Below are 18,490 nucleotides of genomic sequence, written 5' to 3'. Positions count from 1 at the left end.
TGTGTGCTTCATCTGGGCTGCGACGCTTTGAGTTAGCCATTTTTCTTTCTCTATTGTTATTTTCGACCATTAAGCCGCCAACAACGCAAACAGCCACTACCTTTACCTTCACAACTCCATCCCGCAAACATCGCTTCACCGCCATTCCCAAACGATGCCCGCCAACCACCAAACCACCACAGAAAACCCCCCACCACCTTCGCCTATCTCCTTCTCCAACCAGACCACACCACCAGTCAACACCAAACATCATGCTGTCCAGGGCCCATTCGGTGATTGGTGCCGAAGGCATTGAGCCGCGAGCGCGAATGGCGGCCTTTCCCAGGGAGAAATTCGGATCAGGAAGGCTTCCTTTTTGCCGCACCAATGGCTGATCAGAGGGTGGCGTGGCCCCGCCTCCAATCGCGTTTTGATCCTGAAATTTGCATATAGGCTCTTCCTGCGGCATATAAAGACGCGAGCATAAGGCGACTCGGGAAGTTCGCGCGGTTGAGTTGCAGGCGGCTGGTCGGGGCAAGTGAAGAGTTCAAGTTCGAGTCAAGTGAAGACGGCGGTCGGCAATGAGGTTGCGGTGTGGGGGTCGCTCGTCTCGTCGCGGGGTCCAAGCCAGCCAACCATTCCCCTCTCCCTGAGCATCAGCAATTTCCCCCACCCCCATCCGCGCTGAGATAGTGCCGGGGGGCCCCGTTCCTCCCCCACCCTAAACGTGGTGCCAACAAAACTGCTTGCGCGGAGCACGCCGGAGAGGGCTCGCCGACCACGCCGGGGCACGGAGTCGGGGCGCAGCTGCGCGAACATTGCGGCTTGCCCGCCATCGCGTCACGAGGACGCGGGTAAGACCTTCTCGGTCTCGTGGACATAGCCGCTCTTCCAGGATCCACACACATTTGGTCCACGGACGTGACTGCTTCCTTGCCTGTGAGGGTGGCTTTCTTTCCTTTGCTTTTTGTGTGAGTGATGTGGCGTCGAGTCCCAACAAGTAGAACTGTATAAGTGTTGTAAATAATTGTCCTTTTATTCGGTCGTATTGCATTTGCTTTTGTTGCATGTTGTCTTGACTGTAATATACGTGCCTTCCGTGTTTCCGTAATAAATGTGCATTGCTTGTTGAACTGTTTCCCGCTTTGCTTCGTCTCCTTCCTTTTATTGAATCTCCATCTTGCATCACGTAAGGGATTCGTAGTGGGTTTCAACATCTCGGTAATTAATAGGAATCGTCAAGGCCGACGATAACTCCGCTCGGTTATCCTTGTAATACGGAATGAACCGCTTAAGAGGTTCGTGTCCGGAGTCGGCCTGTGGCGTGTTACAACTCCTTGGTACGCTACTCGCGCGAGTACTTAGGTAAATCGACCATTCGGCGATCGGACCCTATTTCGCGTGGGTAGAATGCGGACTGAGTTGTGGTGAGGTTCAACCCCCACCCGTGACTGGCTCCGGGCGGTAGTTCCCGGAGGGTCGCGACTGAATTGTCCGTTCCGGTGGGCGAGGCGGCCGCGAATTCGCAACAATATATATATATATATATATATATATATATATATATATATATATATATATATATATATATATATATATATATATATATATATATATATATTAGATGTGTTTATGGGGGTAGATGGAGGAATTTCATCATAAAGGTAGGATTGTATAGTGTAGCATGGTTTGTGGATGAGTGGGAGACATCTCGATGTACATCAAGTCGGGAAAACTGTGAACTTGAGTTGTTACATGTCACGACTTGGGGGGGGGGGTGGTGCTGTGTTCATGAGGTAGGGTTTAAGGCTAATTCTCCCAGTATGTGATTGGTCCTTGTGACCTTTTCCTACGCTTTTGCATTTACAAAGCCGGCTATAAAAAGGAACCACGTTCTTCCAACAACAACAACAACAACAACAACAACAACAACAACAAGAGCCGAAAGTTTCCGAACAAGCAAAAATCCTGCTTTCCAGGCTTCGTACCAGCAGGCCATGCCCCCTGAGGCTGATTGGTCGATGTGACGTAAGTGGAAGGAGAATAGTGTGGAGACTGCGGTCAAGACAGATAGGACCTCTCTGGCTTCTCGACACGGTCAAGAAGGCAGTGCGATTCTCGTTGTTAGTGCTGGTGTGAATTCATTCACGTACTGAAATAAGACGCCAGCCATAGACTGTTCGGTGAGGTCATGACGTTTGTACTTTTCTGAAGAGAAGAGAAGGAAAAGAAGAGCATGTCTCTTGGTCTTGTCTCAGAGCCTCAGCAATCACCTTGTTGGCTGATCAAGGAGAAGGACAGCACCATTTGGTGATTGTGGACCTGGAACTTAGAAGGAGTGGTGTGGCAATCTCGATCGTGAAAAGAAACTATGGCGGTTCGTGGTTCCTGGCATTGAAGATGGTCTGCAAATTACCTCACGTACGTGACCACGATGAGCGATTTGGCAGCATTTTGTTGTGCATTTCCCACGCGGTGGCTACGCGGTTTGGAGGATTGCCAGGCTCCTAAAAGATAATCTCCGGTGCCAGCGATAGTTCACCGACTCTTTGCAAAATAATGTCCCAGTGAAGGAGGGAAAGCAGTTTGTTGAAAGAGTTTCAGGTACTGTTAATGTATGCTGCTGTAGCTATCCACATTATGGAGGATGATGAACAAAAGATCTTTGCGTTCAAAGAAATTGGCTCCCACGGTCCTGGAATAGGTATGGTGATGACACCATCATTGTGCATGGGGATATGGCAAACCATCTTTGCCAGCAACTTGGCCAAGTCTTTCCCAGCATAGATTCACAACAACAGAGGTTGAAAAGGAGTGGAAATTTGCCTTTTTGGATGTAGGTTTGCCAAGGCTCCGACAGCTCACCAACAGAGTCAGCATGCAGGAAACCAACCCGTAGCAACATATATTACGGGATTACAATTCATGCAACCCAGCTAGAAACAGTGCTGCCTTGACCCTGGTAGCTCAGGAATGAATTATGTCATCTTCCAAACAATGAAAAAAAAGTGAAGAAATAAAATTAGAAAGAGGGGTACTGCTAAAAATGGATTATGGTAAAAAAATTCTCTCCATCCTAAAATAACCAATAATGCAGAACGAAAAGAGTAAGACACGATTGGACAATGTGTTGCTATACAATGAAGGACTTTCGGAAACAATTCGTACAATAATCCACAGTGCAAGGATCGGTGTAACCTATAAACCATTGCACAACTTAGTTGCCAAGCGAAAAGGCAGGATTTGAAATAACTGATAAATTGTTTGCCGTACAGTGCCTTCAGAAAGTATTCACACTCCTTTGCAATAACTGTGATAAATTGTTTGCTGTACAGTGCCTTCAGAAAGTATTCACACTCCTTGACTTTTGTCACATTTTGTTGTGTTACAGCCTGAACTTAAAATGGATTAGATTGAGATTTTTTGTCACTGATCGACACAAAATACCCTATATAATCGACAAAGTGAAAACATGTCTTTTGAATTTTATTATAAATTAATTAAAAATAAAAAGCTGAAATGTCTTGCATCAATAAGTATTCAACCCCCTGAGTCAACACTTTGTGGAAGCACCTTTGGCAGCGATTACAGCTTCTTGGGTATGTCTGTATCAGTTTTGCACATCTGAATTTGGAGATTTTCTTCCATTCTTCCTTGCAGATTTGCTCAAGTTTGTTGAGTTGGATGAGGAGTGTCAGTGAACAACAATCTCCAAGTCTTTCCACAGATTCTCAATGGAATTCAAGTCTGGGCTTTGGCTGGGACACTCAAGGACTTTCACGTTCTTGTTCTGAAGCCATGTTGCTTTGGCTGTATGCTTGGGATCATTGTCCTGTTGGAACGTAACTCTTCACCCCAGTCTAAGGTCTTTTGTACTCTGAAACAGGTTCTCCTCAAGGATTTGCCTAAATTTGGCTGCATTCATTGTTTCCTCTATCATTACAAGTCTCCCAGTCTCTGCCATTGAAAGGCATTCCCATGGCATGATGCTGCTACCACCATGCTTTACGGTAGTGATCGTGTTAGATGGGTGATGAGCTGTGCTCTGTTTCCACCAGACATAGCGCTTTGCATTCAGGCCAGAGTTTAATCTTTGTCTCATCAGACCACAGAATCTTTTGCCTCATGCTCTGAGTCTGAGTCTTTCACATGCCTTTTTGCAAACTCCAGGTGTGCTGTCATGTACCTTTTTCTCAGGAGTGGCTTCCTTCTGGCCACTCTACCAGAAAGCCGAGACTTGTGAAGTGCTATAGAGATTGTTGTCCTTCCAACAGGTTCTCCCATCTCAGCCAAGGAACTCTGTAGTTCTGTCAGAGTGGTAATTGGGCTCTTGTTCACCTCCCTGACCAAGGTCCTTTTTGCCCAGTTGATCAGTTTGGTCGGACGGCCAGCTCGAGGAAGAATCTGGGTGGTTCCATATTCTTTCCATTTCCTAATGATGGAGCTCAGTGTGCTCTTGGGAACTTTCAACACTCGAGAATATATTTTATACCCTTCCCCAGATCTATACCTCCTCACAATATGTTAGCTTGGCAAGAAACACAGCGAGAATGTATATTTTGCTTTGTGTTTATGTTCTTAAGATAAAAGAAAAAGAAATAAATGAAAAACTCACAAGTGCTTTCAACCTTAATTTCACACAGGCAAAGTAATACATAAATGTCACATTTTATTTGCCTTTCGAACTACAGAAATGAATCCAAGCTGATGCACACCTTCAAGCCTCAAATGTCATATCAGTGAGGTAAAAATAATTTCCTGTGCTGACATTGTTGGCCAAGGTCAGACAGAGACAATATTACAATGAATTACAAGGAAATTTTGCACAGGAGGAGGCCATTCGGCTCATCATGCCTGCACCACACCAATATCAAATTTAATAAATCCGTCGATACCCCTTTCCCTTCATGTGCAGCTTTTTAGCTGCTACACTGGTACTCATTTCGCCGACCTCGGAAGGATAACAGGCTGAATCAACCCCCTGGTGTTAATTCAGCAGAAAAAAGGGGCTTGAACTCAGGAACCAAGGATCCCAAGCCACCACCCTAACCGCTAAGCCAACACCAGGTTAAATGTTTGCAGTTTGGAGGATGTAAGATTCCAATAACCTTTTGTTGACAAGTGATGTGGTTTCGCATTAAGCTCAGCAAAGATATGAGCAATTTAAAGATAAATATCAAGACGAACAAATCTCACCATTTTGTATGATCTCTTCATCCATCTTTCCCTTTGTCGTAGCATAATCTAGCGTATATGAAAGTCCATTACAACCACGTGTTTTCACTCCCAATTTCAGGCCAATCTGGAATGAAAGAATGAAAAAAAGAAATGTGCAAAACAGGAATGCAAGCCAATGACTAATTGGTCATTTTTGAACACGCACTGGTCAGGGTAAGTGTAATGCAAGCACAGAGTCCAGAATTTCTTGAACAGTGATCTAACACTGATGGTGGAGCTAATACACAAATCACAGGGAAGGCAGACATTTGGAGATGTCAGTGTACTTTTATATAAATTACAGAAAATCAACATTGCAGGCCAACACAAAATGCAGAGATCCCAGGTTTCAGGAATTGTCAACAATCCAATATATATATATATATATATATATATATATATATATATATATATATATATATATATATATATATATATATATATATATATATATATATATATATATATATATATACACATATATATATACATATATATACATATATATATATATATATATACATATACACACACACACACACAATATAATGGACACACACACACACACAATTTTCCGGTGTATAAACAGCTCCCGTTTTTCACACTAAAAAAAAAAACAACTTAAAAAAATTAACTTTTCCGGCATGTCAACCGCACCCATGTTTTTCACCCTCAAAATATACTGTTGTGGGCCAGGGTCTGGTGGCGAGAACGACCACGAGGTGGGGGAAGTTATGTCGTCTCCCACCAGAATCCCGGAATTGGAGGTCGTCGCTCACAGATACTTCTGTGACGCGGCGGGTCACTTAACTGACCGAGGACGCCAATACCTCAACTGCATAGCGTAGGGTCCTTCCTGCCAGCTGTAATCAGTTTACCGAATTAGCCACGTGGTTTCGACTACCGGGGAACCACGCCCTCGGTACGCCTTGCCTGAACCGGATCACTCTACCAACTACCAACTCCGGATCGGATGCAGCCGAGCAGAACTGCCAAGGCCGTACCCGGCGAGAATGAACAGATTTTTGGGGATAAAGACCTGGCTAAACTTAGATTCGAACCATGCTGGACCAATGAAGGAAAAGACAAAAACTAACTGGGAACATTTCTACAATCATTTATTTACACTAAGGCAAGGAAAATCATGTGGTACAGGTACAAGTTGATTGGTGGGTTATGCAGGGGAAAGAAGGAGAGAAGGAGAGAAGGAGAGAAGGAGAGAAAAGGAGAAGAGAAGGAGAAGAGAAGGAGAAGAGAAGGAGAAGAGAAGGAGAAGAGAAGGAGAAGAGAAGGAGAAGAGAAGGAGAAGAGAAGGAGAAGAGAAGGAGAAGAGAAGGAAAAGAGAAGGAAGAGAGAAGGAAGAAGAGAAGGAAGAAGAGAAGGAAGAGAGAAGGAAGAGAGAAGGAAGAGAGAAGGAAGAGAGAAGGAAGAGAGAAGGAAGAGAGAAGGAAGAGAGAAGGAAGAGAGAAGGAAGAGAGAAGGAAGAGAGAAGGAAGAGAGAAGGAAGAGAGAAGGAAGAGAGAAGGAAGAGAGAAGGAAGAGAGAAGGAAGAGAGAAGGAAGAGAGAAGGAAGAGAGAAGGAAGAGAGAAGGAAGAGAGAAGGAAGAGAGAAGGAAGAGAGAAGGAAGAGAGAGAAGGAAGAGAGAAGGAAGAGAGAAGGAAGAGAGAAGGAAGAGAGAAGGAAGAGAGAAGGAAGAGAGAAGGAAGAGAGAAGGAAGAGAGAAGGAAGAGAGAAGGAAGAGAGAAGGAAGAGAGAAGGAAGAGAGAAGGAAGAGAGAAGGAAGAGAGAAGGAAGAGAGAAGGAAGAGAGAAGGAAGAGAGAAGGAAGAGAGAAGGAAGAGAGAAGGAAGAGAGAAGGAAGAGAGAAGGAAGAGAGAAGGAAGAGAGAAGGAAGAGAGAAGGAAGAGAGAAGGAAGAGAGAAGGAAGAGAGAAGGAAGAGAGAAGGAAGAGAGAAGGAAGAGAGAAGGAAGAGAGAGAGAGAGAGAGAGAGAGAGAGAGAGAGAGAGAGAGAGAGAGAGAGAGAGAGAGAGAGAGAGAGAGAGAGAGAGAGAGAGAGAGAGAGAGAGAGAGAGAGAGAGAGAGAGAGAGAGAGAGAGAGAAAAATTTACAGCAACTTATAAAAGCGGACACAGTGCAGACTTACGTGAGAATAATACAGCAAGATTTACAATGATCAAATAACTTATACAATTCCACTTAAAGGACAGGCACCACACACTCAGACAAAATAAACCCAGGTGAATGGCAAAGGACTTTTGCAGCCACGGAGGGAGGGAGCTGAGGTCGCAGTTCTTTTGGTACCTGAACGCTCCAAGAAAGGGATGCTCCGTGGAGCGGCACCCGACAGATGTTGTGCAGCTCAGCCCACAGCCGCACATGTGGAGACCGTGTCTGCGAAGGAGCCTGGGTGGAGAGCGAGGAGTCCAAAGTAGAACGGGGCAGCAGACAGGACCCAACGAGAGACCCGGTCAAGGTCGGGTGTACTCGGACCAGCACAACAGATGGGCCACCGAGGCGAGACGTGGGCAGGCACTCCGTGATCATGACCTTCCTTCTTCACCCAACAACCAAGGGACCAACTCAACTAACGACCTTCCTTCCTTCTTTGCAACCAGCCAACAAACCCACCGAACTCTCTCTCGACAACGAACTCTCCGACTCTCTCACTCGACTCTGAGGATTGTGTCGTAATTTATAGATCCCCCTGGGTGGGGAGGGGCCTTGGCGAAGCTGACATCACCATCCGCCCTGATTGGACAGGGCCTTCATGGGGTGCGCCCTTTCTGGGTGGGATTTCGGCCAGTCTGGGAAAGCCCGCCCACTCCGCGCATGTTTGAGGAAGGTGGACGGTGGTACAGCCAAGATTGAATTGGAACGCTTGGGGAAGCCGAAAAGGAACTGCGGACATGAAGATTCTGCCTCTGAAAAACAAGGCTCCGGAGACAGCAGATGGACAATGGTGCGCTGTGGCCAGCGAACCGAGGGCTGCAAGCACTATGGTACCGTGGATCGTAATGGACGGGATATAACGATTTATTAATCTAACTAAAAAAACATCGCATCGCACCCCTTTTGCTTTCCCACTACACACAGGGTAGGGTTAGCTTCGGCATACTTATGGCATACAACACATACTTATGGCATAACTAACTTCGGGACAACTGTATGTTTGTATGCATATGGTTCCTAGAACCGTAACAATATGAATATATTGATCATTTTATATTCTGATCTAGATCTAAATACATTTGTACATTGACTTTGCATGGAACAAAGTGACAGAGGTATCAACATGCTTACTCCCATGTCCACTTAATTTCGTGTAACAGTCTTATTCTCATTTTCAAGAAGTTGAAGAGAGAGGATAGGAAACCAAGAAATTTTTGTTTTTCATGTTTTTTTAATATTTGAAAGAGGATTCTTTTTGTTTCCAGAAAAAGGAAGAAAAGGGATTAATAGCGGTATCATACATATTTCTTGTGGATTTGTGGCCCTCAAAGGGCCGTATGGGTTTGATGAATCTTTTCAGCTAAACCCGAGGAAATCCTCGTCAATGCTTTCGTCGTTGAAGACGGCACATAACTCCTTGACCGAATCAGGGTAGAGAAAGTCCACATCACTGTCACCGCCATTTGCAGCCTCCTCCTTCCGAATTATGTCATCCTCTGTGCCGTCCATGTTGTTGAAGATGTAGCAATTCAGAAATGCTCACTTGATGTCCAACGGCATCTCCTCCCACAACTTGATCCAGCCGCAGATCATCGGAAGGTTGACCTTTGTCATTCATCCTCCCGATGAAAGCTGACAGTCTCCCAGTCAGCATTATGCTCAGCCAACATAGCGACGGGAGTAATGGTGAAAGTTAAACCAAAATGCATGTGGCCAATGCTCCTCGGAATCCGGGTCAAAAATCCCAGCAGGAAACGCGTCACGAAATGTTGATTTTCAACTGATGAAAATACCAAGTCCAGGAAAGAGGAAAGTTCGTCTGTGGTGATTCCACCGAGATGCAGCGAATGTTCCTCGAAACCTGGGTCGAATACAAAGGCCTGCAAAGTAAGAAAGTTTGTTTGGTCGACGCGAGTAATCTGTGGGAAGCAAGTTAGGAACCGCTGATAGAAATGAGCGAAAACGAAGAGAACCAGGAAGAACGAAGAGAACGAAAGGAAGCCAAAAGAGCTGAGCAGCACTGGTACTTCGTAAAGCTTCACCATCCTACATGGCCTCTCGCTCTCACGAGATTCTTCTTCTTCAATTTAACTCCATTTCCTGCCGTCGTATCGAAAATGTACACAATGTGTAAGCATACGAACCGTGCTTCCCCATTGTCTCGGGTCGCTCGCCTGGATTTGATTTTCCATTTATTTATTTATATTTTCTTTTACATATGCTTTGTGAGGGTTCTATGATTTTTCCTGGTGTATCAGCTCCGATGTCCATCGGCACACAAAATTACCATGCTTCCCCATTGCCTCGGGTCTCTCACCTGCATTTTTTTCCATTTATGGACGTTGTCCAAGGATTCTAAGATTTTTTTTTTTGGTGTGCTGGCTTCAATGTCCATCGGCACGCAAAATTTCAGCTTGCTACATCACCCGGGAGGCACTGATCCTCAATATCAGTCAGTGAGTCAGTGGTTCGAAAGAGCTTCATGTATATGTATGTATGTATGTATGTATGTACACAGCATTACTTTCGTGCTGTAAATGGTACATCGGGCTGCCAAGGCAGTTTCATTGGTAAGGAGTACAGTCCGAGACAGGTCGCCAGTCTGACGCAGGTTAACCTGAATGTTTACTACCCCAGTACACTGGTACTCATTTTGCCGATCTCAGAAGGAAGACAGTCTGAGTCAACCCCACCTGGTGTTAATTCATCGGTTGACAGGGGCTTGATTCAGGACCCCAATGTCCCAAGCCATTCACGGGGGATAAGTTTATTTAAAATGCCACGAATGTTGATGCCGTGAATGTCGAAATTGCGAAAGCCAGGGCATTGTTTCAATGGGATAAAGGGTGATAGGTTCCCGGTGGTTCGCAATTCATAAGGGAAAATCAAAAATCACACTGAAAACCATGAATACTCCTGCAAAAAACCACGAATACATGAAGAACAGGGCCATAAATGTCAAATCCGCGAATGTCGGCCCTTGTTTCAATGGGAAAAAAGGATCGTCTCCCTGAAGTGTTTTGTACACTGTGTTGAGGCTTGAATAAGAGCTAACACACAGAACATACAACAAAGGGAGCAGGAGACAAGAGAGGGTGAGACAAGAGAGACAAGAGAGTGAGAAGGATGCACAACAGTAGGGAACAGGGACATTAAGAGATCTGTGGAAGGAAGAGGGATGGGGCGGGCTACACGGGATAAACAAGATGGACACTACAGGGACTTTTCAGGAAGAAAAACAGGGAATTTGAAGAAGGTGGGTTTGGGGCAGATTAATGGGGTTAGAAAGGATCATGGTTTTGGAAGGGGGAAGATATGAGATGGTGGTTAACTGCTGTTTTAAAGACATGGAGGGGAGAATGAGATTGAAGAGTATGGAACGTGTTTCCGAAAAAAACAAAAAAAAAAACAAAAAAAAAACAACATGAAGCATAAATGAGTGGCGGTGAGCAGTGATTCTGGGTTTAGGCAATTTCACTCGGAGGGGGTTGCTGGTGGACTGCATGCATCCTGTAGATATCTGTGTGGGGGTGGGCCAAAGGACAGAGAGGGCAAAGGACGCAAGTCTCGAAATGAGGTGGAAAAAGACAGACAGACCATCGACCTGTTGGCAATGGCGAAAGATTCCAATGCGATTGAACGTCATCGTTTCCATCGTGTCAAGTTGAGCAAGATGTGAGGCAGGGTAGCCAGCCCAGAGGGGAAAGCAGAACTCCATCGGGCTGCAAATTAAAGCCTTGTATGTGGATACGAGCTCAGGTGTGCAAAGGAAGGACTTTGCACGACAGAGGATGCCCAGTCAGCATCTGGCTTTGGAGGCCAATTTTGAAATGTGGATTGCCCAAGAGAGATCATGGCTGAGAGTGATACCCAAGAGTTTGAGTGACTGTACCTCTTTGAGAGGGAGAGAACACGAGGGAGAGAGAGAGAGAGAGAGAGAGAGAGAGAGAGAGAGAGAGAGAGAGCGAGAGAGAGAGAGAGAGAGAGAGAGAGAGAGAGAGAGAGAGAGAGAGAGAGAGCGAGAGAGCGAGAGAGAGCGAGAGAGAGAGAGCGAGAGAGAGAGCGAGAGAGAGAGAGCGAGAGAGAGAGCGAGAGAGAGCGAGAGAGAGCGAGAGAGAGAGAGCCGAGAGAGAGAAAAGCGAGAGAGAGAGAGAAGAGAAGCTGAGCGCGAGAAAAGAAGCGCGAGAGAAAGCGAAACGCGAGGAAAAATACGCGACGCGAGAAAACGATAATGAAGCATTAAACTGAGCCCTTGAAAATATAATGAAAAATGCGGCCCCTTAAAGAGCGAGAAAATTATAAGAAAAATAGCGAAAAACGATAAGGATTAATGAAAAATATATTAATGAGAAAAATATAATATGAAAAATATTATGAAAAATATAATATGAAAAATAATGAAAAATATGTCTCTTTGAAAAAATATAATGAAAAATATAATGTGAGAAAATATAATGAAAAATATAAATGAAGAAAAAATGAATGAAAATGAATAATGAAATGAAAAAAATAATATTATGGAAAAATAATATTATGAAGAAGATAATAATAAGAAAAAAATAATATTATATGAAAAATAATATAATGAAGAAAAATAATATAATATGATATGGAAAAAAATAAATTATGAAGAAATAGATAATGAAAAAGAATAATATGGAAGGAGAATAATGAGTAAATGAAAAAATGATATGAATTATAAAGAAAAGTAATGAAAATAATATATGAAAAATAATAAATGAGAGGAAAAAATAATAACATGATAATGAAGAAGATAATAATATAATATGAAAGAATAAATGTAATATAATATGAAAAATAATAATAATAAATATAAAATGAAATAATATAATGATAATGAAAAATATGAATATAATATGAAAAATATAATATAATGAAGCGATATAATATAATGAAAAAAAATATAATATGAAAAATATAATATAATATAAAGAAAAATATATAATGTAATGTAATGAAATAATATAATAATGAAAAATATAATGAAAATATATTATGAAAAATATAATGAAAAAATGAAAAAAATATAATATGAAAAAATGAAAAAATATATGAGAAAATGAAAAATATGAAAAATGAAGTGAGAAAAAATGAAAAAATGATATGAAAAAATATGAAAAATATGAAAAATATGAAAAATATGAAAAATGAAAAATATGAAGAAAAAATATGAAAAATATGAGAAAATATGAAAAATTGTAATGTGAAAAAATATGAAAAGATGAAAAAAATGAAAATATAGTCAAAATTAATGAGGAATGAAATATGAAAAAATATAATTAATGAAGGAAATGAAAAATAATGATAAAGATATATATGAAATAAAATTAATGAAATAATATTGATAATGAAGATGAAATGATAATGATAATGGAAAGGTAATGTGAAAAAATTAATATAAGATAATGAATGATAATGAAGTAATGAGTAAAATAATGTAATATGAAATAAGATAATGAAAATATGATATGAGGGGAAATATAATATGTATAATAATATGAGGAAATGAGTAATGATGTGGTATGAAATATAATTATATTAATATAAATAAGATAATATAATGCAAAATAATATAATATAATATAATGATATGTGAAGAAATGAAAAAATATAATGATAATATAATGATATGAAAATATAATATAATGAAAAAAATATAATATGAAGAAAATATTAATATAATGAAAATATAATAATAGATATAATATATGATATAATATGAAATATGAAAAATATGAATAAAATTAATGAAAAGATATGAAAAATGAAAAAAATGAGAAAATGAAATATGAAAATGATGAAGGAAAAATGAGTAAAATTATGAGGCAAAAATGAAGGAAAAATATGAAAAATATGAAGGAAAATTGAAAGATATGAAAAATTAATGAAAAATGAAATATGAAGAAATATGAAAAAATATGAGAGAAAAATATGAAGAAATATGAAAGTAAATGAAAAATGAGTAAAAATATGAAAAATATGAAAAATGAAAAATTATGAAAAATGAGAAAATATGAAAATATGAAAAAAGAATATGAAAAATATGAGAAAAAATATATGGATGAAAAATGATAATATAGAAAAAATATAAAAAAAATGATAATGAAAAAATATAATGATAGAAAAATAATATAAATATAAAAAAAATATAATGCAATGAAAAAAATAATGCATATAAGAAAATAATATAATATAATGAAAAAATAATATATATGAAAGAAAAATAATAATATGAAGAAGAAGAAAGAAAATAATATAATATAAAAAAAATAATATAATGAAAATAATAATGAAAAATAATATGAAGAAATATAATATGAAAGAAAAATAATATTATAATGAAAGGAAAATAATATAATAAATGAAAAATATGAATATAATATGAAAAAATGTAATATAATGAAAAATAATGAATAAATGTCATAAGAAATAATATAATGAATAATGAAAAAATATAATATAAGAAAAAAAATGATATAATGTAATAAATAAATAGAAAATATAATGAAGAAATATAATGAAGAAATATATAATATATGAAAAAAATATAATATGAGAAATATAATATGAATATAAATATGAAAAATATAATGAAAAATATAATGAAATAAAGTATGAAGAGTATGAAATATGAAGAGTATGAAGAGTATGAAAAATAAATAATGAAGAAATATGTATAATAATGGAAAATATGTAAATGAAAAATATAATGAAAAATATAATGAAAAATATATTATGAAAAATATAATGAAAAATGAAGAATATATGAAATATGAAGAAAATGTAAATATGAAATATAAAATATGAGGAAAAATATGAAGAAATGAAAAAAATGAAAAAATGTATGAAAAAATATGAAAATTAATGAAAAATGAAGAAATATGAAAAAATATGAATAAAGAGTGAAAAATTATGAAAAATATGAAAAAATATGAAAAAATGAATAATGAAATGAAACGAAAATATATAAAAATGAAGTAATGTAATATAATATGAAAAATATAAATGAAATATGAAGGAAGTGGAAATAATAATGGAGAGGATATGAATATGTAATAATGAATATGAGTAATAATTAATAATGTAAAAAATATATTATGTAATAATATAATGATAATGAATAATGATATGAAAAATATGATATGAAGCATATGATATGTGTGTAATATGAATAATATAATATGAAAAATGAAATATATGATATAATATAAATATAATATAATATAATATAATAATATAATATAATGAAAAATATAATATAATAAAATATAATAATATAATATAATGAAAAATATAATATGAAAAAATAAATATGAAAAAAATGAAAAAATATAATATAATGAAAAATAATATGAATAAAAAAAATATAATATGAAATATGAAAAAATATGAATAAATAATATGAAATATGAAAAATGAAAAATATGAAAATATGAAAAATATGAAAAATATGAAATATGAAAAATATGAAAAATGAAAAATATGAAAAATATGAAAAATATGAAAAATATGAGAAAAAATATGAAAAATATGAGAAAAATATGAAAAAATGAAAATATGAAAGATGAAAATGAAATTAATGAATAAATATGAAAAAATGAATGAAAATGAATGAAATGAAAAAGAGAATATGAAAAAGTAATGAAAGAGTATGAAAATGAAAAATGAAAAATATGGAAAAATATGAAAAATATGAAAAATGAAAAAATGAAATATGAAGAAATATGAAAGATATGAAGATATGAAGAAAATGAAGAAATAATATGAAATTATGAGAAAATATGAAGATGAAGTAAATGAGAAAATGAAAAATATGAGAAAATGAAGAAAATATGAGGGAAAATATGAAAAAATTATGAAAAATGAAATTATATGAAGGAAATATGAAAGATAATGAGAAAAATATGAAAAATATGAAAAATATGATGAAGGAAATGAAAAATGAAAAAATGAATGAAAAATATGTGAAAAATATGAAAGAATATGAAAAAATTATGAAGATAATTAGTAATGGAAAGATATGAAAATAAATGAAGATATAATGAAAAAATGAGTAATGAAAAAATGAAATGAAAAATGAGTAATATGAAAAATATGAAAAAATAATATGATATCTGAAAAAAATATAATGAAAAATATAATGTAATGAAAAATATATAAATATAATGAGGAAATATCTATAATTAATAATATAATGAATAATATAATGAGATATAAATATATATAATATAATATAATGAAAATATAATATAATATGAAAAAATATGATATATATGAAAATATAATAATATGAAAAAATATAATATAATATAAATGATGTAAAGAAAAATATAATATGAAATATAATGGCAAATGGGAAATATGTATAAAGATGAAATATAATATAAAATATGAATAATATAATGAAAAAAATGGAAGGTAAAAATTATGAAAAAATGAAAAATATGAAAAAATGAAAAATAGAAAAATATAAAAAAATATGAAAAAATGATGAATATGATAGAAATGATGAATGAAATGAAAAAATGAATATGTAATGAAAAAATATATATAATATAAATATAATATCATTGTGTAAAATGTGAATATATGTGATTGTGGTAAAATATTATAAGAAAATAATATGAAATATAATAATATAATATAATGAATATATATGAGAGTATGAGGAATATAAATATATGAATATGAAAATATAATAAATAATGAAAAATATGATTATAATAATGATAATGAAAAATGAAAATAATGAAAAATATGAAAATGAAAAATGAATATGAAATATTAATATGAAAAATATGAATGAATGATATGAAGAAGAAATATAATGAAATGGGAAAAAATATGAGAGAAAATGAAAAATGAAATGAAAAATATGAAGAAGAGATATGAGGTAAAAATATGAAATTAATGAAAAATGAGAAAATGATGAGGAAAATGAAAAATGTGAAGGAAATGAAATTGAGAAGGTATGAATTATGAAGATATGAGAGAAATATGAATGTGAAAAATTATGAAAATGTGTAATGATGTGGAAAATTGTAATGTGAGGAAAAATATGAAAAAACCATGAAGTAATAAAATCGTGAAGAAATATGAAGAATATATGAAAAATAATGAAAGATATAAATATGAAAAATTAATATGAAAATATGAAAAAAATTATGAAAAAAATGAGTAATGAAAAATATATGAAAAATGTAATGTAATGAAACAAATATAATAATGAAAAAATATGAAAAATGAAAAATATGAAAAATATGAAAAAATATGAAAATATGAAAAATATGAAAAAAATATGGAAGATATAAATATGAAAAATATGAAAAATGATAATATAAATGAATGAAAATGAAAAATGAAATATAAATATAAATATGAATATATGAAAAATATGAATATAATGAAAAATGAAGAATATAATGAAAAAAAATATGAATATATGATATGAAAAAAATGTATGAAAGAAAAATGAAATATGAGTGAAAAGTTAATGAAGAGTATGAAGAGTAATATAAATATGAGAAAACTAATGAAGAGTAATGAATAAAATGAAGATAAGGTATGAAGATATAAATAATGAAGAAAAAATGATAATATAGAGTAAAATATGAGAAATGATATGTAATATGAAATATGTATAATGAAAAATATAATATAATAAAAAATATAATGAATAATAAAAAAATATATGTATAATGGAAAAAATGAAATGATAATATGAAAATTAATGAAGGAAATATGAAGATAATGAGAAGATATGAAAAATTATGAAAATATGAAAAATGAAGGAAAATATGAAGAAAGATATGAAAAAATGAAAAAATGAAAAAAATGAAAATATGAAAAATATGAAGAGTAATATGGAAATATGAAAAATTATGAAAAATATAAAGGAAAAATTATGAAAAATGAAAAATATGAGAATGAAAATATGTGAGAAATATGGAAGAAATTATGAAAATTATGAGAGTATGAAGATGATGGAAAATGATATGGAAAATGAAGATGGATATGAAAAATGAAGAGAATATGAAGGAAATATGAAGAGTATGAAGAGTATTATGAGGAAGGAAATGAGTAAAAATGAAAAATATGAAGAAGTAATGAAGAAAAATGTAGGAAAATTATGAGGAAAAAATATGAAAAAATGAAAAAAATATTAATGAAAAAAATAAATATAATGAAAATATAATGAAAAATATAAATGAAAATATAATAAATATAATAAATATAATGAAAAATAAATATGAAATATGAAAAATAATGAAATATAAAATATGAAAAATATAATATGAAAAAATATGAAAAAAATGAAAAATATAAAAAAATATGAACAAAAATGAAAAAATATGAAAAAATATGAAATATAATATAAATGAATAATGAAAAATATGAAAAATGATATAATGAAAAAATATAAAATATGAAAATAATGAAAAAAATGAGAAAAATATGAAAAAATATGAAAAATGAAAAAATGAAAAAATGAAAAATGAAATGAAAATGAGAAAAAATATGAAAAATATGAAAATGATATGAAGTATATGAAAAATTATGAGAAAATTAATGAAGAGTATGAAGATGGATGAAAAATGGAAAGAATGAAACATGAAAAATTATGAAAATGAATGTGAAGAGGAAGGAAATGAAAGAAGAAATATGAAAAATATGATATGAAAAATTATGATAAAAATTATGAAAGAATATGAAAAATATGTGGAAAAAAGTAATGAAAAAATGTAATGTGTGTGAAAAATGATATGTGTGTATGTGTGTAAATATGAAAAAAATATGATGAAAAATGTATGTGTATAATTAATGAAATATGTGAAAAAAATATAATGTGAGAAAAAATATATTAATGTAAAAAAATGATGAAAAAAATAATGAAAAAATAAGTGTAATTAATGAAAAATATAATAAATGTATAATATATGAATGATATAATATATGAAAATATGTGAGAAAAAAATATAATATGAAATAATAATATGGAAAGAAATGAAATATATAATATGAAATATAATATGAATGAAATATGAATATGAATTAATGAAAAAATAGTATGTAATATAATGAAAAAAAATAGTAATGAAATAT

General features: G+C 34.2%; 1 protein-coding gene across 2 annotated transcripts in view; it reads right to left on the bottom strand.

Moving 5' to 3' along the window:
- The window catches only part of ISCA1 (iron-sulfur cluster assembly 1), a 55,313-nt gene that overhangs the window by 17,597 nt on the left and 19,226 nt on the right, over positions 1-18,490 (bottom strand). For both annotated transcript variants that reach the window (XM_085869158.1, XM_085869159.1), the window contains one exon: positions 5,176-5,281. In XM_085869158.1, coding sequence (XP_085725284.1) covers positions 5,176-5,281 — 106 coding nt within the window. The remainder of the gene's footprint in view (positions 1-5,175; positions 5,282-18,490) is intronic.

This window comes from Eptatretus burgeri, chromosome 2 (genome assembly GCF_056783735.1).
Source record: "Eptatretus burgeri isolate ZD-2024b chromosome 2, Ebu_testis_v1, whole genome shotgun sequence".
Taxonomy (NCBI): Eukaryota; Metazoa; Chordata; class Myxini; order Myxiniformes; family Myxinidae; genus Eptatretus; species Eptatretus burgeri.
The sequence above is the reverse complement of the archived record's forward strand: the minus strand, read 5'-3'. Positions and strand labels throughout refer to the sequence as shown.